This window comes from Ranitomeya variabilis, chromosome 4, assembly GCF_051348905.1.
Source record: "Ranitomeya variabilis isolate aRanVar5 chromosome 4, aRanVar5.hap1, whole genome shotgun sequence".
NCBI lineage: Eukaryota > Metazoa > Chordata > Amphibia > Anura > Dendrobatidae > Ranitomeya > Ranitomeya variabilis.
The window spans coordinates 266,272,881-266,298,937 of record NC_135235.1 but is presented as its reverse complement, the minus strand read 5'-3'; the positions used below and the strand labels follow the sequence as shown (position 1 = coordinate 266,298,937).

Here is a 26,057-nt window from a genome sequence, read left to right as displayed (position 1 = left end):
TTAGTATGATTACAGTGATATTACATTTGATCTCTTTTATGTTTTACAACGTTTGGACAATAAAAATAAGTAAAAAAATAATAATTCTACAATATTCTGATATGTAGCATGGCAGCCATGGGGATATTTGTTACTGCCACAGCTGATGATGAGCTGACAGAGGGAGCCTTCTCCCTCTGTCTAACTACTTAGGTGCCACACTTCTGATTTACCGCAGCATTTAAGGGGTTGAATTGTGAGGATTCCGTTTCTGATTGAACCCTGTTTCTGTTTGTTCTCCAGGTGCTGGTCTTATGGTTACTGAGGCAATATCCACAATGACAACAAGTCATATAGTTACATCATATAGAGAGTAAGATGACCAACCTCTGGCTATCATTGCATCCAAGACAAAATCCGGCCTTATCGCTGATGAGGCCAGACCTCCATTACAGCCTACATTGCCATCTTGCTTTGCAACATGACAGTCTGGAAGAGCCGTGGTGTAAGGTGATGAATAGACCTTCATGAAGGAACGTCACACCGGTCCTAACACCGGGATTATGGTGTGGGATGGAATAATACAGTTGTGCTCAAAAGTTTATGAGCATGGGCTGTGGGGTACTCGGTACCGGGTTAGGTACTTAAAGGGGATGTCACGGTGGCTGCGACCTGGTCTGTGGCCCTGGGTGCCCAATTTAAAGGGGAAAGGTCTTTTAAGGGTTATTGTGAATAAAGTCTATTGTTCGTGACGCCACCTGTGGTGTTTGGTCAGTGGGGACCGAGACTGCTTAAAGGGGTCCTCTGGGGTGATGGTATGCAGCAAGATGGTGACGCTTCCCACACGTGAAGCGGGGTCCCCAGGGCTTGCCAAGTGTAGGGCACCAATGGTGTGGTGGATGGTATGGCAAAGAACAAGGACACAGGTTTGCAGTCTTTACCTGGTTTACTGATGGTAGCAGTCGTCAGTCCAGGGTACCAAGTGCAGGGTAGCTGTGGTCCGGCCGGCTTGGAGGCAATAGGGGATCCCTCTCCCAGGTGAGGTCCGTAAGCCTTTCCTACTTGCGCTATTTTAGTTGGCGAGATCCCTGCCGCTTGAAGCTCGGTTGCAAAGTCCCCTCTCTCTTGTCCTAAGACAGTTGTCTGTACGATAGGCAGTGTGAGCCGTTTTATAGGGTCTCTATCATGACCTGGGCTCTAAGGTTACTGCTTCATCTCAGACTTGATGCGGGCAATTGACATACAGTCCTATGCCCTCCAGTTCTGTCGCGTGTCCTGGAGAACAACACGACCTCGGGCTCCCGGTCCCAGGTTTCTGCGCTCTGGCTCTGAGGGTGTCCTTCCGCTGTTCCCCTGCTGAGCCTCTTCCTCCTCTGTGCTCCTTCCCTCTAAGCTCCTCCACTATTCAACTCCTCACATTATCTCTCTTTACAGGGGTCGCAGGGGTCGTGGCTGCTCGGCCCCTACGTCTCTTCCAGACGTCCTTCTCCTCTCCTCACTCCTCTACAACTGGCATACAAGATTTCTCTTGCGCATTCCCCTTACTCTCTACCCCAACATATCAGACTCTCACCTTCAAAAAGAACCTGAAGACCTACCTCTTCCAACAAGCCTACAACCTGCAGTAACCACCCGATCGACCAAACCGCTGCATGACCATCCCTTGTAGATTGTGAGCCCTCGCGGGCAGGGTCCTCTCTCCTCCTGTACCAGTCAGGACTCGTATTGTCTATGATTATTGTACTTTTTTTTAATTATGTATATCCTCCTTACATGTAAAGTGCCATGGAATAAATGGCGCTATAATAATAAATAATAATAATAATAATGATAAATAGATAGATAGATAGATATTCCAAAACATGGTTGCAGTTTAGATCTGTCCCATTACTTCACTTTTATCAGTGATTGCATAAGAATAGTGGGATACCCCCGGGTAGGCTACTAATGTGTGATGGTGTTTTTCCACTGAAGGGGCAGCCATGCTCATTTTGTCCTATTTTATTCCTGATGGGATGCCTGTGTCTCTGTTTCTGATCGCATAGAAGAGATGGTGGACCTCTGGGGAGTGGCGCTGTATTTTACTTCTGCTGATTGGTTGGGTACCTATAAATGGGACTCCTGCTCCATACATATTGATTACTTAACCTAGGGAGGGTCTGTCAGTGCAAAAATCCTTGAAAATCCCTGTACTCAATCATTTTAAGGAGAAAGAAAAGTGTCTACTCACATAGAAATGAATTTAGCAAACACCTTAACCACACAATTCAGAAAATTACAGTAACTGGTAAACTTGTGTACTAAATGAGGACATCGAAAGAATCCTATCATCAGCAGATTATATCAGTCGGTGACATTTTTACTGTGGTGTTGTATTCTGTACAGTAGTAGGAAGTCGGCTATGTTATTGTTACTGTAACTTGTACCATCACACTAACATATCAAGCAGGTTTGAGGATAATAAAGCAGCATATAACAAATAGTTGTCATTTGCGGTGACTTCTCAAATTCATGTATATATACCTGGGTAATATCACTATTTTGAATATTACATGACATGTATTCTGCATTTGTTTCACGTTTTTCTTAAATCTCCAATGTAAAGCACACAGAAAATAGTTGATCCTGTTCCTTTATCTCTAATTAAAACACAGAGAATCATCAGTAGGCCAGAGGTCATTAAAAGCTTTACTGAGCTATGTAGCTGTGAATACAGAGCTGGAGTGAGATCGCAAAACTCTTACTACAAGAAATTGCAGCATAGACGACATGATATATCAATATTGAGCGATGTAGTTGTGAATCCAACACAGGAGTGAGATAAATATGTATTAAAAGCAGTAGCACCATGGAGGAAATTATGCATTAATACTCAGCAATGTAACTGTGCATACAGAACTGGAGTGAGATAGCAAAATACTAGTAGAACCAGTAGTATGAGAGCATTATACAGCAGCAGTGAGCAATAGAGATGGAATCCAAAAGTGGGATGAGATAGAAAAATTCTTACTAGAATCAATAGCAGCAAGGAGGATGTGATTCATCAATACTGAGCAGTGTAGTTATGAATACAGCACCAGAGTAAGTTAAATAAACACTTATTAGAAGCAGCAGAAGCATGAAGGACATTATACATCAATACTCAGCATTGTAGCTGTGCAGACAAAACTGGAGTGAGATAGCAAAAAAACTTACTAGCAGCAGCATGGAGAGCATTATAAAACAGCAGTGAGCAGTGTAGCTGGAATCCAGCACTGGGATAAGACAGATAACTCTTACTAGAAGCAATAGCAGCATGAAGGACATGATACATCAATACTGAGCTGTGTAGTTGTGAATCCAGCATGAGAATTAGATAAACACTTACTAGAAGCAGTAGCAGCATCGAGGACATTATCTATCAATACTCAGCAATGCAACTATGAATTAAGAACTGGGGCGAGATAGCAAAACACTTACTTGTAGCACCAGCAGTGTACGTCCTAAGTTTTTGGATGTTGGCTGAATTTCTGGGTTATTGGATGATTAATTTTTTTCAGTCATATCTATAGAAGTGATGAGCTTCTCATCTATACATAATTTTATACTGTAATTTGAATAGGTGAGTATGACACCAAACCATAATGTTCATCTATTTGAGATCCAATATGCAAATGGAAGCTGGACAGAAGATTTCTGTAGCAATGAAATATTTTTTTTGTGTGGTGTGTGCGGTTGGGGAGGCTCATTACACCTACAGGAGCTTTATGGCCTTCTAATATGCATCTATTGACATTAATATGGATCCGGCTCCTCTGAAGAAATAACAGCTTCTGCTCTACTGGGGAAGATTTCTACAAGATTTTGGAGGTGTCATAGACTCATAGAATGTTAGAGTTGGAAGGGACCTCCAGGATCATCGTGTCAATGCAGGATTCACTATACCATCACAGACAGATGTATGTCCAACTTCTGTTTGAAGACTTCCATTGAAGGAGAACTCACCACCTCTCGTGGCAGCCTGTTCCGCTCATTGATCGCCCTCACTGTCAAAAAGTTTTTTCTAATATCCAATCTGTGGGAATTTTTGCACCTTCACCCAGAAGAACATTGTCCAGGTTAGTCCTTGATGTTGGGGAGAGGCAGGGCTCAGAGTCTCCAATCTAGTTAGGGTTGAGGTCTGGGCAGCTCATGATGTTCCACACCAAACTCCTCCAACCATGTCTGCATGGACCTTGTGCACTGGGCATAGTAATGAGGAGCAGAAAAGGGCCTTTGCCAGACTGTTACCACAAAGTCAGAAGCTACAATTGTCTATGTAATGTTATGGGGTCTCCACTTCGTGGCTGAGTTGCTGTGGCTCCTTCCACTTCTCAATAATATCACTCACAGGTGATGGGAGAAGATCCAGGGGGAAGAAATGTCATGGACGGACTTGTTACCCCAGTGGCTCCTATTACAGGACCGCCCTGGTATCAGTGGGCTCAGCTCCACCGGCCGATCTGTCACATGTTAATAAAGGCAGACGGTAGTTGAGGTCACACATTGGGGACGAGGGGCTGGATGATGTTCACCAGGGGTTATGGGGCTGGGTGTTATTTATCTGGGGGCTTTGGGGCCAGATGTAGTACACGAGGGGTGGGCAATGGGCCCAGATGTTATACACTGGGGGTCAACGAGGATGGATGTTGTACACCATTCAATGTTTACCTTGTTTCCTATACTTTTTGCCATAACAATATAGTGTATCTTGGTTGTGATAGAACCCTAAGTAGTCATCCCTTTCCTAATAAGATGACATTTGGCACTATTGGTGAGCTATACTTTTTTCTCAACATTTATGACATTGCTCTCTAAAAGAGCTTGTAAAATCCAAAGAATGCAAAATGTTAATTAAACCCAATTGCAAGAATGTTTATTTAGCCCACAATACATATATTTAAGTGACATAATGTCCAAAACGTGGACAAAGCCTTTAAAGTGCATCCACACCGGCCGATTATTGTGAACAAATGTTCCTGATGATCATTTCTCAATAATCGAGCAATGTAAATAGAACAATCAGTCAACCAATAAATATGGAACATGCTCACTCATCAACTGAACTGATTTTTAAGCTCTTATAAGCACTTTAAAAAAATTATAGTTCTCGGCAGCTCATCATCCTGTGTAAACAAGTGATATGCTGCCGAGATCATTCTGTGTGCATCAGAAGTTTACCAGTAAACATGTCAGGGAGTCTTGCCCCGCCCCCACCACTGATTTTCAGCTTTCTACCCATGTGCAGGGTACACAGAAAGCTGCCAATCAATGGTGGGGGCGGGGTTACACAGAGCTCAGCATTTGGGCTCTACTAGATCTGCAGCAGATAAAACCGTGATCTTATTGAAACTGCAGCAAGCAGCCCAGTAAGTGACACATTGCTGGAATCGGGGTCTCTGGCCCTACATCATGCTGCTCTCAGATGGGGGAGTGAAAACCTGCTGAGAGACTCCCTTTAACCCCTTTCTGTCATTGGATGTATTATTCCATCCATGTGGGATGGGCCCTAGTTCCCAAGGACAGAATAGTACGTCCAGCGCGATCGGCCACGCTCACGGGGGGAGCGCGGCCAATCACGGCCGGGTGTCAGCTGACTATCACAGCTGACATCCGGCACTATGTGCCAGGAGCGGTCACGGACCGCCCCCGGCACATTAACCCCCAGCACACTGCAATCAAACATGATCGCCTGTGTTCCGGCGGTACAGGGAAGCATCGCGCAGGGAGGGGGCTCAGTGTGCTTCCCTGAGACGATCGGTACAAGGCGATGTGCTCCCCTTTATCCAAGCGTCTCCTCCCTGCAAGCCCCGGATCCAAAATGGCCGCGGGGCTGCATCCGGGTCCTGCAGGGAGGTGGCTTCACAGCGCCTGCTCAGAGCAGGCGCCGGAAAGCCTCCCTGCTGTGCATGTCAGATCGCTGATCTGACACAGTGCACAGCAAAGTGTCAGATCAGCGATCTGTCACTTTACTGTGATGACCCCCCCCCCCCCTCCTGGGGCAAAGTAAAAATGTAAAAAAAAAAAAATTACATGTGTAAAAAAAAAAATAAATTCCTAAATAAATAATAATAACAAAAAAATATTGTTCCAATAAATACATTCCTTTAGCTAAATAAAAATAAAAAAACAATAAAAGTACACATATTTAGTATCGCCGCGTCCGTAACGACCCGACCTATAAAACTGTCCCACCGTAAAAAAAAAAAAAAAAAAAAACGAGGCAAAAAACAATGCTTTATTATCATACCGCCGACCAAAAAGTGGAATAACATGCGATAAAAAAGACGGATATAAATAACCATGGTATCACTGAAAACGTCATCTTGTCCCGCAAAAAACGAGCCACCATACAGCATCATCAGCAAAAAAATATAAAAGTTATAGTCCTCAGAATAAAGCGATGCAGAAATAATTATTTTTTCTATAAAATAGTTTTTATCGTATAAAAGCACCAAAACATAAAAAATATATAAATGAGGTATCGCTGTAATCGTACTGACCAGAAGAATAAAACTGCTTTATCCACTTTACCAAATGCAAAACGGTATAAGCGCCCCCCCCCCCCCCCAAAAGAAATTCATGAATAGCTGGTTTTTGGTCATTCTGCCTCACAAAAATCGGAATAAAAAGCGATCAAAAAATGTCACGTGCCCGAAAATGATACTAATAAAAATGTCAACTCGTCCCGCAAAAAATAAGACCTCACATGACTCTGTGGACCAAAATATGGAAAAATTATAGCACTCAAAATGTGGTAATGCAAAAAACATTTTTTGCAATAAAAAGCGTCTTTTAGTGTGTGACGGCTGCCAATCTTAAAAATCCGCTAGAAAACCCGCTAGAAAACCCGCTATAAATAGTAAATCAATCCCCCCTTCATCACCCCCTTAGTTACGAAAAATAAAAAAAATTTAAAAATGTATTTATTTCCATTTTCACATTAGGGTTAGGGTTAGGGCTAGGGTTAAGGCTAGGGTTAGGGTTAGGGCTAGGGTTAGGGCTAGGGCTAGGGTTAGGGCTAGGGTTAGGGCTAGGGTTAGGGCTAGGGTTAGGGTTAGGGCTAGGGTTAGGGTTAGGTCTAGGGTTAGGGTTGGGGCTAGGGTTAGGGCTACAGTTAGGGTTAGGGTTGGGGCTAAAGTTAGGGTTGGGGCTAATGTTAGGGTTAGGATTACATTTACAGTTGGGATTAGGGTTAGGGGTGTGTCAGGGTTAGGGGTGTGGTTAGGGTTACAGTTGAGATTAGGGTTAGGGGTGTGTTTGGATTAGGGTTTCAGTTATAATTGGGGGGTTTCCACTGTTTAGGCACATCAGGGGCTCTCCAAATGTGACATTGCGTCCGATCTCAATTCCAGCCAATTCTGCATTGAAAATGTAAAAAAGTGCTCCTTCCCTTCCGAGCTCTCCCATGCGCACAAACAGGGTTTTACCTCAACATATGGGGTATCAGCGTACTGAGGACACATTGAACAACAACTTTTGGGGTCCAATTTCTCCTGTTACTCTTGGAAAAATACAAAACTGGGGGCTAAAAAATAATTTTTGTGTAAAAAAAATATTTTTAATTTTCACGGCTCTGCGTTATAAACTGGTGCGAAACACTTGGGGGTTCGAAGTTCTCACAACACATCTAGATAAGTTCCTTGGGAGGTCTAGTTTCCAATATGGGGTCACTTGTGGGGGGTTTCTACGGTTTAGGTACATTAGGGGCTCTGCAAATGCAACGTGACGCCTGCAGACCAATCCATCTAAATCTGCATTCCAAATAGCGCTCCTTCCCTTCCGAGCTCTGCCATGTGCCCAAACGGTGGTTCCCCCCCACATATTGGGTATCCGCGTACTCAGGACAAATTGGACAACAACTTTTGGGGTCCAATTTCTCCTGTTTCCCTTGGAAAAATACAAAACTGGGGACTAAAAAATAATTTTTGTAGAGAAAAAAAGGATTTTTTATTTTCACGCCTCTGCGTTATAAACTGTAGTGAACACTTGGGGGTTCGAAGTTCTCACAACACATCTAGATAAGTTCCTTGGGGGGTCTAGTTTCCAATATGGGGTCACTTGTGGGGGGTTTCTACGGTTTAGGTACATTAGGGGCTCTGCAAATGCAACGTGACGCCTGCAGACCAATCCATCTAAGTCTGCATTCTGTTGTAAATTCCATTTCTCGGACTCCCTCCTGTGGTCATGAATGGTACTTTGGTTAGTTCTGCTCTTGGACTCCCTCTGGTGGCTTTGAGCGGAACTGCTGGTCTCTGAGGTTTGCTTTCTCAGCTGCCCTCATTTATTGTTATGCTTGCTTCCCTATTTAACTCTACTCAGATCGTTACTTCATGCCAGCTGTCAATGTTTCAGTATTGGTTCAGATCTCTCTTGGACTTCTCTGAGGACCTGTCTACTCCAGCAGAAGCTAAATCCCTGCTAGTTCATTTGTTGTTACTGCTGCCTGAATATATTTCTTAGTACTGCTAAATTCTAGTCCAGCTTGCTATCATGATATTTCCTTGCTAGCTGGAAGCTCTGGGGGTGCAGTGTTGCACCTCCACACCGTGAGTCGGTGTGGGGGTCTTTTTGCATACTCTGCGTGGTTTTTTGTAGTTTTTTGTGCTGACCGCATAGTTTCCTTTTCTTCCCTCTGACTATTTAGTGAAGTCTGGCCTCCTTTGCTAAAACCTGTTTCATTCCTGTGTTTGTGACTTTCCTCTTATCTCACAGTCAATATATGTGGGGGGCTGCCTTTACCTTTGGGGAATTTCTCTGAGGCAAGGTTAGGCTTCTATTTCTATCTTTAGGGGTAGTTAGCTCTTAGGCTGTGAAGAGGCGTCTAGGGAGAGTTAGGTACGCTCCACGGCTATTTCTAGTGTGTGTGATAGGAGTAGGGTTTGCGGTCAGCAGAGTTCCCACTTCCCAGAGCTTGTTCCGATTACTAGTTTACTCATCAGGTCATTCCGGGTGCTCCTAACCACCAGGTCCATAACAGTACAGCTGGCCCACAAAGAGTTAATGCATCTCAAAAGAGGGATAAGAGAAGTTCTGAACCCATTTTTTTTTCTTTGCAGTGTGTTTTGTCTCTCTTTTCCCCTTAATCTCTGGGTGGTTCAGGACTCAGGTGTAGATATGGATATTCAAGGTCTGTCCTCTTGTGTGGATCAACTCGCTGCAAGGGTCCAAAGCATTCAAGATTATGTAGTTCAGAATCCGATGTTAGAGCCTAGAATTCCAATTCCTGATTTGTTTTCTGGGGATAGATCTAAGTTTCTGAATTTCAAAAATAATTGTAGACTGTTTCTTGCTTTGAAACCCCGCTCCTCTGGTGACTCCATTCAGCAAGTAAAAATTATTATTTCTTTGTTACGTGGCGACCCTCAAGACTGGGCATTCTCCCTTGCGCCAGGAGATCCTGCATTGCTTAATGTAGATGCGTTTTTTCTGGCGCTTGGATTGCTTTATGACGAACCGAATTCAGTGGATCAGGCAGAGAAAACCTTGCTGGCTTTGTGTCAGGGTCAGGATGAAGCGGAGGTATATTGTCAGAAGTTTAGAAAGTGGTCTGTGCTTACTCAATGGAATGAGTGTGCCCTGGCAGCAATTTTTAGAAAGGGTCTCTCTGAGGCCCTTAAGGATGTTATGGTGGGCTTCCCCACGCCTGCTGGTCTGAATGAATCAATGTCCTTGGCCATTCAAATTGATCGGTGTTTGCGCGAGCGCAAAGTTGTGCACCATTTTGCGGTGTCCTCTGAGCAGAGGCCTGAGCTTATGCAATGTGATAGAACTTTGACCAGAACTGAACGGCAAGAACACAGACGTCAGAATCGGCTGTGTTATTACTGTGGTGACCCTACTCATGCTATCTCTGATTGTCCTAAGCGCACTAAGCGGTTCGCTAGGTCTGTCACCATTGCTACTGTACAGCCTAAATTTCTTTTGTCTGTTACTTTGATTTGCTCTCTGTCATCCTACTCGGTTATGGCATTTGTGGATTCGGGCGCTGCCCTGAATTTGATGGACTTGGAGTTTGCCAGGCGTTGTGCTTTTTTCCTGGAGCCTTTGCAGTATCCTATTCCATTAAGGGGAATTGATGCTATGCCTTTGGCCAGGAATAAACCTCAGTACTGGACTCAGTTGACCATGTGCATGGCTCCTGCACATCAGGAAGATATTCGCTTTCTGGTGTTGCATAATTTGCATGATGTGGTCGTGTTGGGTTTGCCATGGCTACAGGTTCATAATCCAGTATTGGATTGGAAATCAATGTCTGTGTCTAGTTGGGGTTGTCAAGGGGTACATGGCGATGTTCCAAAGATGTCAATTTCTTCATCCATTCCTTCTGATGTCCCTGAGTTTCTGTTGGATTACCGGGATGTATTTGATGAGCCCAAATCCAGTATCCTACCCCCTCATAGGGATTGTGATTGTGCTATAAATTTGATCCCTGGTAGTAAGTTTCCTAAGGGCCGACTTTTCAATTTATCCATGCCAGAACACACCGCTATGCGGAGTTATATATAGGAGTCCTTGGAGAAAGGGCATATTCGCCCGTCTTCATCACCGTTGGGAGCAGGGTTCTTTTCTGTGGCCAAGAAGGATGGTTCTCTGAGACCCTGTATAGACTACCGCCTTCTCAATAAAATCACGGTCAAATTTCAGTACCCTTTGCCTCTGCTGTCTGATTTGTTTGCTCGGATTAAGGGGGCTAGTTGGTTCACCAAGATAGATCTTCGAGGGGCATATAACCTTGTGCGTATTAAACAGGGTGATGAATGGAAAACAGCATTTAATATGCCCGAGGGCCATTTTGAGTACCTGGTGATGCCATTCGGGCTTTCTAACTCTCCTTCTGTGTTTCAGTCCTTTATGCATGACATCTTCCGAAAGTATCTGGATAGATTCATGATTGTATATTTGGATGATATTTTGGTCTTTTCAGATGATTGGGAGTCTCATGTGAAGCAGGTCAGAATGGTATTCCAGGTCCTTCGTGCTAATTCCTTGTTTGTGAAGGGGTCTAAATGTCTCTTCGGAGTTCAGAAGGTTTCCTTTTTGGGCTTCATTTTTTCCCCTTCTACTATCGAGATGGATCCTGTTAAAGTTCAGGCCATTTATGATTGGACTCAACCTACATCTGTGAAGAGTCTTCAGAAATTCCTGGGCTTTGCTAATTTTTACCGTCGCTTCATCGCTAATTTTTCTAGTGTGGTTAAACCTTTGACTGATTTGACAAAGAAAGGTGCTGATGTGGTGAATTGGTCCTCTGCGGCCGTGGAGGCTTTTCAGGAGCTGAAACGTCGTTTTTCTTCGGCCCCTGTGTTGCGTCAGCCAGATGTTTCGCTCCCTTTTCAGGTTGAGGTTGATGCTTCTGAAATTGGAGCAGGGGCTGTTTTGTCTCAAAGAAGTTCTGATGGCTCTGTGATGAAGCCATGTGCCTTCTTTTCTAGAAAATTTTCGCCTGCTGAGCGTAATTATGATGTTGGCAATCGGGAGCTGCTGGCTATGAAGTGGGCACTCGAGGAGTGGCGACATTGGCTTGAGGGAGCCAAGCACCGCGTGGTGGTCTTGACGGATCACAAGAATTTGACTTATCTCGAGTCTGCCAAGCGGTTGAATCCTAGACAGGCTCGATGGTCACTGTTTTTCTCCCGTTTCGATTTTGTGGTTTCATACCTTCCGGGTTCTAAGAATGTGAAGGCTGATGCCCTTTCTAGGAGTTTTGTGCCTGATTCTCCGGGAGTCCCTGAGCCGGCTGGTATTCTCAAAGAGGGGGTAATTCTGTCTGCCATCTCCCCTGATTTGCGGCGGGTGCTGCAGGAGTTTCAGGCTAATAGACCTGACCATTGTCCAGCGGAGAAACTGTTTGTCCCTGATAGATGGACTAGCAGAGTTATTTCTGAGGTTCATTGCTCGGTGTTGGCTGGTCATCCTGGGATTTTTGGTACCAGGGATTTGGTGGCTAGGTCCTTTTGGTGGCCTTCCTTGTCACGGGATGTGCGTTCTTTTGTGCAGTCTTGTGGGACTTGTGCTCGGGCCAAGCCCTGCTGTTCTCGTGCCAGTGGGTTGCTTTTGCCCTTGCCGGTCCCGAAAAGGCATTGGACGCATGTTTCCATGGATTTTATTTCAGATCTTCCTGTCTCTCAAAGAATGTCTGTCATCTGGGTGGTTTGTGATCGCTTTTCTAAGATGGTCCATTTGGTACCCTTGCCTAAATTACCTTCCTCCCCTGTTTTGGTGCCATTATTCTTTCAGCATGTGGTTCGTTTGCAAGGCATTCCGGAGAACATTGTGTCGGACAGAGGGTCCCAGTTTGCCTCTAGGTTTTGGCGGTCCTTTTGTGCTAAGATGGGCATTGATTTGTCTTTTTCTTCAGCTTTCCATCCTCAGACAAATGGCCAAACCGAACGAACCAACCAGACTTTGGAGGCCTATCTGAGATGCTTTGTTTCTGCTGATCAGGATGATTGGGTGACCTTTTTGCCATTGGCTGAGTTCGCCCTAATAATCGGGCTAGTTCGGCTACTTTGGTTTCGCCTTTTTTTTGCAATTCTGGTTTTCATCCTCGTTTTTGTTCAGGGCAGGTTGAGCCTTCTGACTGTCCTGGTGTGGATTCTGTGGTGGACAGATTGCAGCAAATTTGGACTCATGTAGTGGACAATCTGACGTCCCAGGAGAAGGCTCAACGTTTCGCTAACCGCCGTCGTTGTGTTGGTCCTCGACTTCGTGTTGGGGATTTGGTTTGGTTATCTTCTCGTTATGTTCCTATGAAGGTTTCTTCTCATAAGTTTAAGCCTCGTTTCATTGGTCCTTATAAGATTTCTGAAATTCTCAACCCTGTGTCATTTCGTTTGGTCCTTCCAGCTTCCTTTGCCATCCATAATGTGTTCCATAGGTCGTTGTTGCGGAGGTATGTGGCGCCTATGGTACCCTCCGTTGATCCTCCTGCTCCGGTGTTGGTTGAGGGGGAGTTGGAGTATGTGGTGGAAAAAATTTTGGATTCTCGTATTTCGAGACGGAAGCTCCAGTACCTGGTTAAGTGGAAGGGCTATGGTCAGGAGGATAATTCCTGGGTTGTTGCCTCAGATGTCCATGCTGCCGATTTAGTTCGTGCCTTTCATTTGGCTCGTCCTGATCGGCCTGGGGGCCCTGGTGAGGGTTCGGTGACCCCTCCTCAAGGGGGGGTACTGTTGTGAATTCCATTTCTCGGACTCCCTCCTGTGGTCATGAATGGTACTTTGGTTAGTTCTGCTCTTGGACTCCCTCTGGTGGCTTTGAGCGGAACTGCTGGTCTCTGAGGTTTGCTTTCTCAGCTGCCCTCGTTTATTGTTATGCTTGCTTCCCTATTTAACTCTACTCAGATCGTTACTTCATGCCAGCTGTCAATGTTTCAGTATTGGTTCAGATCTCTCTTGGACTTCTCTGAGGACCTGTCTACTCCAGCAGAAGCTAAGTCCCTGCTAGTTCATTTGTTGTTACTGCTGCCTGAATATATTTCTTAGTACTGCTAAATTCTAGTCCAGCTTGCTATCATGATATTTCCTTGCTAGATGGAAGCTCTGGGGATGCAGTGTTGCACCTCCACACCGTGAGTCGGTGTGGGGGTCTTTTTGCATACTCTGCGTGGTTTTTTGTAGTTTTTTGTGCTGACCGCATAGTTTCCTTTTCTTCCCTCTGACTATTTAGTGAAGTATGGCCTCCTTTGCTAAAACCTGTTTCATTCCTGTGTTTGTGACTTTCCTCTTATCTCACAGTCAATATATGTGGGGGGCTGCCTTTACCTTTGGGGAATTTCTCTGAGGCAAGGTTAGGCTTCTATTTCTATCTTTAGGGGTAGTTAGCTCTTAGGCTGTGAAGAGGCGTCTAGGGAGAGTTAGGTACGCTCCACGGCTATTTCTAGTGTGTGTGATAGGAGTAGGGTTTGCGGTCAGCAGAGTTCCCACTTCCCAGAGCTTGTTCCGATTACTAGTTTACTCATCAGGTCATTCCGGGTGCTCCTAACCACCAGGTCCATAACAGCATTCCAAATGGCGCTCCTTCCCTTCCGAGCTCTGCCATGTGCCCAAACGGTGGTTCCCCCCCACATATTGGGTATCAGCATACTCAGGACAAATTGGACTACAACTTTTGGAGTCAAATTTCTGTTGTTACCCTTGGGAAAATACAAAACTGGGGGCTAAAAAATAATTTTTGTGGGGAAAAAAAAATATTTTTACGGCTCTGCATTATAAACTTCTGTGAATCACCTAATGGGTCACAGTGCTCATCACACATCTAGATAAGTTCCTTAGGGGGTCTACTTTCCAAAATGGTGTCTCTTGTGGGGGGTTTCAATGTTTAGTCACATCAGGGGCTCTCCAAACGCAACATGGCGTCCCATCTGAATTCCAGTCAATTTTGCATTGAAAAGTCAAATGGCGCTCCTTCGCTTCCGAGCTCTGCCATGTGCCCAAATAGTGGTTTAACCCCACATATCGGGTATCGGCGTACTCAAGACAAATTGTACAACAACTTTTGGGGTCCATTTTCTCCTGTTACCCTTTGTAAAATAGAACAAATTGGAGCTGAAGTAAATTTTTTGTGTAAAAAAGTTAAATGTTCATTTTTATTTAAACATTCCAAAAATTCCTGTGAAACACCTGAAGGGTTAATAAACTTCTTGAATGTGGTTTTGAGCACATTGAGGGGTTCAGTTTTTAGAATGGTGTCACACTTGGGTATTTTCTATCATATAGACCCCTCAAAATGACTTCAAATGAGATGTGGTCCCTAAAAAAAAATGGTGTTGTAAAAATGAGAAATTGCTGGTCAATTTTAACCCTTATAACTCCCTAACAAAAAAAAAATTTTGGTTCCAAAATTTTGCTGATGTAAAGTAGATATGTGGGAAATGTTACTTATTAAGTATTTTGTGTGACATATCTCTGTGATTTAATTGTATAAAAATTCAAATTTGGAAAATTGCGAAATTTTCAAACTTTTTGCCAAATTTCTGTTTTTTTTCACAAATAAACGCAGGTAATATCAAAGAAATGTTACCACTATAATGAAGTACAATATGTCACGAGAAAACAATGTCAGAATCACACCGGGATCCGTTGAAGCGTTCCAGAGTTATAACCTCATAAAGGGACAGTGGTCAGAATTGTAAAAATTGGCCTGGTCATTAACGTGCAAACAACCCTTGGGGGTAAAGGGGTTAAGGAGTTAAATAGAAAACTTGCAGGAAAAAAAAGTCAATTCTGAGCGTGGTGGAGACCATTGTGATATTTCCTTTTCTCTATTTTTTCATGTCTAATCACAAGCATCGGAAAATATGGGTGGAAATCAGATTGTTTCACCTTGTGAATTAGCACACATTATAATATTTTGATTGTATCTCTGTGGGAACAGCGAGCTAACATAGATTTGGATTTTACCGTGTCACAAAAGTTATTCAATATGTTGATGTGAAACTTTTGAAGTCTGTTCTGTGTATCATTTTTTTAGAACTTGTATAAATGACAGAATGCATCACTCAACAAATCAGGACGGCGGTGAGAAGCCTAAAACGGATCATCATGACACATCGGCCACAGTGACTCAGATACAAGGAAGTCGCAGAATGAACAATCATAAGATTTAGTAGCAATTCACAGCTTTACTGTAGCAACTTGGACAGAATGAACCTCACTCAAAAGCCACTTCACCACTTCTATAGGAGAGTGTTGTGAGAAAGCTCTGTGATATGTACAAAGGTCATTTGGTTAGGGTTTAATCGCTCCCCAACGTGAGCCTGCACCATACACAGCAGATGCTAGCTGCTTTATACAGTCGGCACCTGCGCACTAACAGCAAGTAGCTTTGATCGCTGCCGTTAACCAGTTAGTTGCTGCTGTCAGTCACTGAAAGCAGCATTTACAGGTGTTACATAGTCCCTCCAAAATCCTAAAAATGTAAATAACCATTTGCTTCTCCCATTCTGAAAACAAATAGAAAAGTTATATTATATATACAGTACAGACCAAATGTTTGGACACACCTTCTCATTTAAAGATTTTTCTATATTTTCATGACTATGAAAATTGTACATTCACACTGAAGGCATCAAAACTATGAATTAACACATGTGGAATTATACAGTATACTTAACAAAAAAGTGTGAAACAACTGAAAATATGTCTTATATTCTAGGTTCTTCAAAGTAGCCACCTTTTGCTTTGATGACTGCTTTGCACACTCTTGGCATTCTCTTGATGAGCTTCAAGAGGTAGTCAATGGGAATGGTTTTCACTTCATAGATGTGCCCTGCCAGGTTTAATAAGTGGGATTTCTTGCCTTATAAATGGTGTTGGGACCATCAGTTGTGTTGTGCAGAAGTCTGGTGGATACACAGCTGATAGTCCTACTGAATAGACTGTTAGAATTTGTATTATGGCAAGAAAAAAGCAGCTAAGTAAAGAAAAACGAGTGGCCATCATTACTTTAAGAAATGATCGTCAGTCAGTCCGAAAAATTGGGAAAACTTTGAAAGTGTCCCCAAGTGCAGTAGCAAAAACCATCAAGCGCTACAAAGAAACTGGCTCACATGAGGACCGCCCCAGGAAAGGAAGACCAAGAGTCACCTCTGCTTCTGAGGATAAGTTTATCCGAGTCACCAGCCTCAGAAATCGCAGGTTAACAGCAGCTCAGATTAGAGACCAGGTCAATGCCACACAGAGTGCTGGAGGGGAGATACATTTCACGGAGGCAATTAGCTTCAGTGATTTGAAACCCAGAAGTTTGCTCCAGCACACTATGTGTTGAGAGGGGTTAATCGGTCATTTTAAGAGCTGGGTTTTTGTGGACAACCATAGAGCAGGTGGGAGGTTGTCCACCTTATCTCTACCCCAGGGTATGGTGTGGGGTTTAACCCCTTAACAACCGCTGATACGCCTTTTGACGGTGGCAGGTAAGGGTACTTATTCCTCATTGCCACATTTTAATGGCGCTGAGAATTAATATTATAGCGCCCCCCAGTTCAGGAAAATCTTGGTTATCGGGCCCTCTGGAAGGTGGCCGGAGCTCCATGAAGTCTGAAAATCATCTGGACATATTGGAAGCAACCGAGAGAGAGAGAGCAATCTCCCCCTTGGCTTCTTATGACATGGGGATTTGGAAATATCTCTTTGTTAGATCCAAGGTGGTTATGTATCTTGCTGGCCCAAGCCTCTCACTCAGGTCGTTAACATGCTGCATCGGATATGCCCCAAACTTGGAGACTTTGTTGAGCTTCCAATAATCAATACCGATTCTCCATTCCCATAGGGTTTTGGAACAAAGACAATTGTGTAAGACCACCCGCTTTTAGACTCCTCAATGACTCAAGAGATTCAGCATATGCTCCACTTCATTGGAGGTCAGTTCTCGGCAGGCCTCTGGTACTCGGTAGGGCTTCGAATTCACCCGCACATGGGGTTCTGTCAGAACCTCGTGTTCTATGACATCTGTACACCCCGGTAAATCTGACAAAAGGTCCCGGTTCTGCTGCAGCAATTCCAGACATTGCATTTTTGGGGCCTTTGACAGTGTCTTGGCTACTGTGACATCTTCAATGTCCCCTTCTGGCTTAACCGCAAAGTTTCAGTGGGTCCCTCTCTTGCCAGGCCTTGCTGGGTAGTGGCAAGAGGGGATTTCTGAAGTGAGAGGTGGGAGTGATTAACTGGCAGTTGGGACAGGACTTGCAATATCTTAGGATTTCCTGGCGATATCTGGGCCAATGGAACCTCTACATGAGTTTTGTCCACCCCCACATGGCCACCCAAGACTTGTGAATGGGCCATGTCCAACACCCTCTTCTATAAGGTTCTGATACTAACAATTGGTCCATTATCTCCTCCTTCACCTTAGTAACCCAGTACAATAAGTCCCCACTCAACATGAGATAGGGAGATAGGGAAAAATGTTGTTAGCCCCCGACACTTGTGCTATGCCGTTTATAATGGTTACCTTATTGAATGCTTTTTTTAGAGTTAAGTCCCTAACTTTTCTTTCGTCATCCCAATCTCATGAATGTGGGCCTCAGAGGATATTACCTCCTCATTTCCCACCATTACACAGAAGGGAAGCCTGTCAGGCTCTGAGGTTGGTGAGACTTCTTTAGGGCCACCCAGTCTTTTACCCGAGCAACTGAGATTTCTAACCCCCTACCACAAGTCCCAAAACAGCACAAATTTCAAGCCTATGATAATTGGGCACAATAAATCCTGGACAATGCCAACCTCATGGGACTCAGTACCTAGGACTTTCTCAATGTACAACTTGTCCACCGGATAGTCTTTTGCATCCCCGGGAATGCAGAAGACGCTCATTTGCAGACCATTCACTTTTACAGGATAAGCTTGGGGCCCCTCGCCTGGTAGATAGTTCGCACTGCAAGCTGGATATGCGTTCAAAGAAAACCAATGCCCCATGCTCTGTGGTTAGGGGTCAATGGGCAGCCAAATGATCTGGGCCGTGACATCTCCAGCAAATTACATCCTCTGATTAGACCCTCGGCATGACCTCTGCTGCCCCCTTGGACTTTGTGTGCACTACCCCTTTTTAACCTCCGCCCCACAGCATGGAGTGTGTTGCCTCCCAAAGGAACCATCGACCCCTTGATACCTTTTGACCAGTCCAACCAAGTCATTGGCATTCCTGGAATCCCTGGGCAACCCAAGTGTGCATCTGGCTCAGAAGAGAGTGCACGAGCCTGTCCATTACAACTCACGCTACCATCTTCGCTGGGGTAGAGGACTCTGTCTACAACCACTTTTGGACAAGGTGCAGGAGATCAAACATTTGGAAATGAGGGGATTTGTCACGGTGATAAGCCCAGGGGTAGACCGTTGTGCTCTGACAGACATTTTCACCCCTAAGTACCCCAAAATTTCAGTTTTAAATTTTGCATATTCTTTGACGTCCTGTAAGGCTAAATCATAATAGGTCTTTTGTGGTTCCCCTGTTAAGTATGGCGCCAGGACTGCCGCTCACTGTTCTGACAGGAGTTTCTCAGCAACTCTTTAAAAAATGGTTGAAAAGGCCTCTAAGCCATCACCTGTGGTCATTATCTGCAAGGCTTTCCTTACCGCTTTCCGGATAGAAAAATCATCATCTGACCTTGGAGTTCTTGAGGTCGTCATGCTATGAATCACATCTGTGAGTAAATCAATCTGCTGCTGGATTTGTTGCATAAGCAGCTTACTTGTCTTCTGGTGTGCCAGCTGTTGCTGTTGCTCTGCTCCTGCTGAGCTTCCACCAGGTGTTTAATCAGGTCCTCCATACTGTCTGATGTTGCTCTCTGGCTTTTAGGACGTATATCTGCCTTCACCTACGTCATTCAGCACTTCTGTATCAGTCACAAGTACTCCCTGGGAATGCTGCCACACTTCTAACACCAAATGTAACAAACACATATATATACTGTATATATATATATACATATACATACTGTATATATATATACACACACAGCTAGCATTTAGTGTCACCTCTTTTGTAAAAGCACAATGTAAATGTACAAAATTATTTGACCCATACGATGCACGCCGTGGAGAAAAATCAAAACTCCATACATGTAGTTTTGTCATCAATTGACCTCCTAAAAATGCATTAAAAAGTGATCCAACCAATGTATGAACCCCAAAAAGGTACTAAGAAAAACTGCAGCTCAACACTCAAAAAATCAAGACCCATCCATACCCTTAAAGGTTATGGATCTAAGAAACTGGCAGCAGAAAATAATTTTTTTTATTGAAATACTATTTAAAAAACCTGCTAAAATACAAAATAATGAAAGCCTGCACAACTTTGGCTTTCGACGTAATCGTACTGACCAGGAGAAACATGTAACCGGGTCATTTTTATCGCAAAACGAATGCAGAATTGCATTTTTTTCACCCCACTTTTAGTTTTTCAAATTTTCACTATTATTTTTATATGGTAAAAATAATTCAGTTATTCACAACTACAAAAAAAAATCTATCACTCTTGTAAATGGAGAAAATTTCTACATTTCCTGCATCTGGATGGCGTGAACCATGAAGGGTCTTATTTAGTGACCGCAGGCAGAGATTTGAAAAACTAAGAGAACTGATCAAATATAAGCTGAAGTTTATTTGCAGAGTGCAGAATTGTGCTGTATCCCCAGATTTGCATTTAGAAGCAGAAAACAAGGCTTTTAACATTGATATTTCTCACTAGCTGCAGTAATGATAGCAACGATATGGAAGTTTCAGGCAATTTTAACTCCAAGATGACAGATCAACATCTGCACAAAGACGGTAACAGATACCGTAGACATGTCTGCCTATAATAGCACTTCGTATTGGAACACATGGCGAAGTACAGGCAGCGTACATACAGAATATGGCAGGTGATGGTACAAGATCAATTATGAGATACTTATGGAATTAAAGGGATTGTTCAGGACAACTTGTACTTATGATAGGCCATCAGTACCAGATTGCTGGGAGTCCACCAGAAGGCAGCCACACTGACCCTGCGGCAGGCAGAAGTACACAGATCCGGACCAGCACAGCGCCATACACTGTCAGTGGCCATTCCCAGGTATTGCAGCTTGGTGGTTACTGAAGATTTTATTTTTTAGTTTAGTTTTTTTTTTTTTTTTTTTGCATAACTGATGGTAAAAGCGAACACATGGACAGAATAGGATCCAGTATACACCGATCTAAAAAACACTTTTTTAAAACATCTGGATACAGTAGATAAATCTATACAGTGTGGTGTTAAACTTGTCTTAAAATGGGGACCAATGGCTGACGTGAATAAGTGTCGAGGGTTTCATCATAAATATCCTCATGGAGTTCTCCCGATGTGTATCTCTGCCAAAAATGAAAAAACGAGCCTAAGGCCACGTTCGCACGGCAGTTTTTCACATCTGGCCATGTAAAACTCGTATCTGTTATACTCTATGAGACTGTTTATGCAGCGCCCCAGAGTCCTGGTCGTTGCAGTACTGTGGCTCCGCCACTAAGGGGAGCCACGGTGCGTTCGATGGCACTGAAGGAGTTCCTCCAATCAGGTATCACAGACACCAATATGTTTCACAGCTGGGCCTCCGGGGGTAGCTAAGGGTGCTATTCATTAGGCCACTCCCCACCATAGTGGGTAAACTGGGGGTCAGGCAGGAAGTTAGTAGAGAAAGCTGACTGGATCGAACGAAGCAACACCTAGTGAGAGAGGGTGTTGTGGAGGAAGAGACAGTAGGGTCTCTGCCAGGGGTGGGATCCTGGCAGAGGCTTGGCATTGAAAGAACGTAACGGGACCGTGCCTGCTCAGAATAGCGGCGGTGCCCTAAGAAAGGATTAGAAGCGAGATAGATTGTGCTGAGTGAGAAACGAAATCAAGCAGAAGGAGAATACCAGCAGGGGTTTTGTTGAAAGAGGCAGCACCTTGCTGAGGCGCATTACCGGTGGCCGGAACGCCGAGGGAGTGGAATAATATACAGCTTTAAGCCATACTCCAAACAGCGGCAGGACAGTCAGTCTCAGGCGGGCTGTCTACCACATATCACCTATGAAGTCTTGGGGGGCATTTGCGGGAGAGGGGCGTCTCTAGGGTCCCGGAAGAACTCCAGGCCTACCTGACAAACGGGTGCCGTTCTTACTGTAACATCAGGAAGGGACGGAAGATTAGCAGAAGATCAGTTAATCGAGTTGTGAGGGAACTTAAGAAACAGACACAACAGTTGTGGGGTACTTTCCGTAAGCACAGCAGGGAAGGACTACAACACAAAGCGCTAAGAAGGAAGGCACTGATTTCCACCTGTGAGGAGAACTCTGGAAGTGCCATTGGACCGGCCGGACTTGCGCAGCCTGGTGGACCGGATTCTGGACTGAGGACCGAGAGATCTCCAGTAAAGAGGTAAAGAGACTGCAACCTGGTGTCCTCGTTATTTACCGCGACCTGCACCCCACAACTGCACCGCTACACCACCGTTAACAGCACCTATTTGCAACGGACGTCCCCCACTGACAGACAGGGCCACGGACCGGGTCTAGCCACCGTGACAACCCCAGGACTGAGATCCCAGAGGCCCGGCTCCGGGTACCCCTCGGCCCTGCGGCGGTGTGGGGGCGCTCCATTTACATACTCGCTTTTTTTTAAGGTCCGCACCAAAAGACGGAGACATGTCAGATTTTTGATCAAACTCACCAATGCAAATCTATGGGTCTGATAAAAGATCGTCCATGTACCGTCCAATTTTCATGTTTTTTTATGGGAAAAACTTGAAAAAAAACCTTCTCATCTGCAAAAAAAATGATGAAATTCCGATAGTAAAAACTGACATGTGGATCAAAAACCATTTTTTTGGCGGACGGTAAAAATCACTGGCGTCTGAATAAACTTTATGGATAGAATTTACTGTGTGTTCTCTATGAGATATATAACAAATAAAGAGAAATGAGACGGATCAGAAACATTTGTATTTTTCCTGCTCAATCAGAACTCGAAACAAAAAGATGCAAAGAACTCCTGGGTCGCTTTTACTTTGGGACCATTGTTTTTACCATTCCTTATTTTCTACATGTATGTTTCTGAATACATTTATATTCCATCTTCTTACATATTTGACATTTTTCTCGATATTCCGGACATTTGCATCATTTGATATTTACACATTAAAGAAACAGAAATGGAAAACTCTTTACAAATTTAAAATAATATTGTCATTTTTTTTTTTTGCCCCTTTATAAAGTTTGTAAATTTTTTTTGCAATTTGAAGTTTTATAATGTTCAACCTTCTTAGAACAAAAAGAAAGTTAGAAAAGAAAACTTACTTTTTTGCCAGTGCATGTTCTGTGACAGCGAGTTGGGGTTTTTCCTCTTTGAAGTCGACAGTTTGGCTGTTTGATGGTTTTCACTCTGGAACTTCTTTTTTTTTCACCTTTAATAGCAGTTCAACAATTAAAAGAGAGGATGTTTCCTTCAGGGTTTTATAACCCCAAGTGCCCGATTTTGTAAATGTCATCATCACATGACCACAAGAAATGTGTCAAACGAGAGACGCACATGAAAGGAAACCTTCTTCTTCGGTCTTAGCCCATGTGGCTTCTTGAAAATAAAAACGTTCAGATTCAGAATAATATCTACTCTGTGTCCTTTTTATTTTTTATTATTCTCGAAGCCATGGATGTGACGACAGCGTGCATAAACGTAACCTTCTCCATCCATTCGCCGCCGTCCATTTCCCAAAATATAAACTTTACATTAACTTTGAATTTAAGAGAATATTTATGTAAAGTAAATAACTTTTTGCTTTTTTAATTTTCTCTCATTTTTTGTTGTTTTTGAACCCTGCCCCTAAGGGCTTTAGTTTTGCAAGGAAGCACCTGCGAGGGGTCACGCTTTGCCGAGCTTCTAACATTCTCTATTTTACTTTTTTTTTTTTCGACTCTCGTCACGTATCAGTTAGTAGAAACTTAATGTAGATGTAAAACGTTTTCATAATAAGTCACATAATGCAAAGCCGATACATTAAGTAGAGTCGCCATTCCGATCAAAATGTAGAAATTGGTATAATGCTCCGGAGGATGAGATACGTTTATCACATTTTATTTTTTTTTTTGCAAAATTGCCCTGTTGCATATTTAAAAAATAAGAAATCTGGAAACATGCAAACAGTAGAACACGTCATCCATGTTCTGCTCTCGCTACAGAACCTCGATCTTGAGACATGTGCAAGACGGTGATTGGCCACAATGGTAACGTGTCCTACTTAGTTGGCATCCTGGCTACTGTAAGTGACTGGCCGATCAGAAGTATATCCTCTGGCTTTGTGGATAGAAAAAAAAAATAATTTAGGAAGCCTAGGCTACTTTTGCTAAGGGTCAATCTGTACCCTAAACATACCCAAACATACTACACACCCATAATAAATTACACCTCCCCAGACCACACCATGAAATTCAGACCCACAACCAATTCCCTAAATCAATTCAGACCCAAAACCAGTTCCCTAAATCAATTCAGAAACAAAAACAGTTCCCTAATTCAATTCAGAAACAAAACCAGTTCCCTAAATCAATTCAGACCCAAAGCCAGTTCCCTAAATCAATTCAGACCCAAAACCAGTTCCCTAAATCAATTCAGACCCAAAACTAGTTCCCTAAATCATTTCAGACCCAAAACCAGTTCCCTAATTCAATTCAGACCAAAAATAATTTCCCTAAATCAATTCACACCAAAAAAACAGTTCTCTAAATCAATTCAGACCCCAACCCAGTTCCCTAAATCAATTCAGACCCAAAACTAGTTCCTTAAATCAATTCACACCAAAAAACAGTTCCCTAAATCAATTCAGACACAAAACCAGTTCCCCAAATCAATTCAGACCCAAAACTAGTTCCTTAAATCAATTCACACCAAAAAACAGTTCCCTAAATCAATTCAGACTCCAAACCAGTTCCCTAAATCAAATCAGACCCAAATCCAGTTCCCTATATCAATTCAGGCCCAAAACCAGTTCCCTATATCAATTCAGGCCCAAAACCAGTTCCCTATATCAATTCAGGTCCAAAACCAGTTTCATAAATCAATTCAGACCCCAACCCAGAACCTGAAGAAAATTCTTCTGATCCTAAGATTAATACAGATCCAAAATTAATCCACACCTCAAATCCAGACTTCAAACCAGACTCCTAAACTCATAACCAGGACCAGACCCTTAAAAACGTTCCGACCCATAATTTTTCCTACTTGCACTGAAATACCAGATACCATCTTTACTCCCTTCTATCTGCTGCCTCTGGTTTTGTCGATCCAGGAGAAAGCAAATTTGGAAGCCCCTATGTTAATTTTGCAAAGGGTCCAGGTCCCAAAATAGTTAAACCTCCAGACCATAATCCTAAATTTAGACCCCCAAACAACACTTCTAAAATAATTAAAACCCTAGACCAGACCCATAATTTTTTCTTCTGGCACCGATATACCAGAGACCATCATTACTCCCTTCTATCTGCTGCCTCTGTGGATAGAGGAGCAAAGTACATTTATTTGGAAGTTTATTTTGCAAAGGGTCCAGACCTAAAAATAAAGACCCCCAATATACTAACACCCAAAATAGTTAAATATCCAGACGCAATCCTAAATTTAGACCCCCAAACCACAGACTTGAAATAATTCAGATCCTAGACCAGACTGCTAAATGAATTCAGACCTTGGAGTCTAAAATCAGTACAGATCCTTAGGTTACACTGGTCAGATCTATCAGTGTATTTTCACCATTTTTGGGCTCTAGGAAGAACTGCTCTGTGTTTGCACCCTGTTTGACTTTTTTCTTTTCTTTCCTCTTAGATGTTCAGCCAACTGTACAGAAACAAACACGTGCAGCTGTTTTCCAGGCAGTTGGACATTTCGGCCTATCGAATTTTCTTTTGAGAATTATTTATAATTAATATATACTGTATATATTATTTTCTGGTTGTCAGAAATATTTGGGGATCTTTTTTTATCTCTTGCTTAAACATAATGTTTGAAACTGGGTTTCATTAAGAATTTTGCACCGTTTGCCTTCTATAGTCTCTATGTTGCACTGTCTATTCCAGGCTGCAGAATGAGCTAACTTAGAATCTGTCAGTGAGACCAATCTGATGGGAAGATTGGTGCTCTTTTATCTGTCTTTTGCCAAGCTCATTTCAACTGATTCATGACCACAGACGGATCCAGTTGCGGATCCAGTTGAGAAGTTTGATGGAGCAGAGACGGAGAGCCGTTGGATTTCCTCCCAGACATTTGCCTTCATTAGCCACAGGTTACTGTAAGCTTTCATCCTATCAAGGAACAGGACCACCCTGAGGATGTCAGGGGCCCGGTACCGGCAGCATGATGACGTCACTGCATTGCATCACCCGCACTGGGCAGCAGACGGAAGGGACTGTAAAAGAAACGGCACACAGAAGGCAAATTAAAGGTGATCAACTTAGGTGTGGGGATCAGAGAGGTAAAAAACACTGTTGTGTGGGGACACAAAGGTGGATATTGCTATTGTGTAGGGATTGAAAGGCCAATTTTACCAATACACGGAGGTTTGAAAGGGGACATTACTATTTTAT

General features: G+C 43.4%; 1 protein-coding gene across 1 annotated transcript in view; it reads right to left on the bottom strand.

The window, feature by feature from the left end:
• Window positions 1–23,176, bottom strand: part of POU2AF1 (POU class 2 homeobox associating factor 1) — a 39,930-nt gene extending 16,754 nt beyond the window's left edge. Inside the window, exon 1 of the mRNA XM_077257446.1 lies at window positions 22,785–23,176. Within this exon, the coding sequence (XP_077113561.1) occupies window positions 22,785–22,800 (16 nt within the window). The 5' untranslated portion in view covers window positions 22,801–23,176. The remainder of the gene's footprint in view (window positions 1–22,784) is intronic.
• Window positions 23,177–26,057: the final 2,881 nt, after the last annotated feature.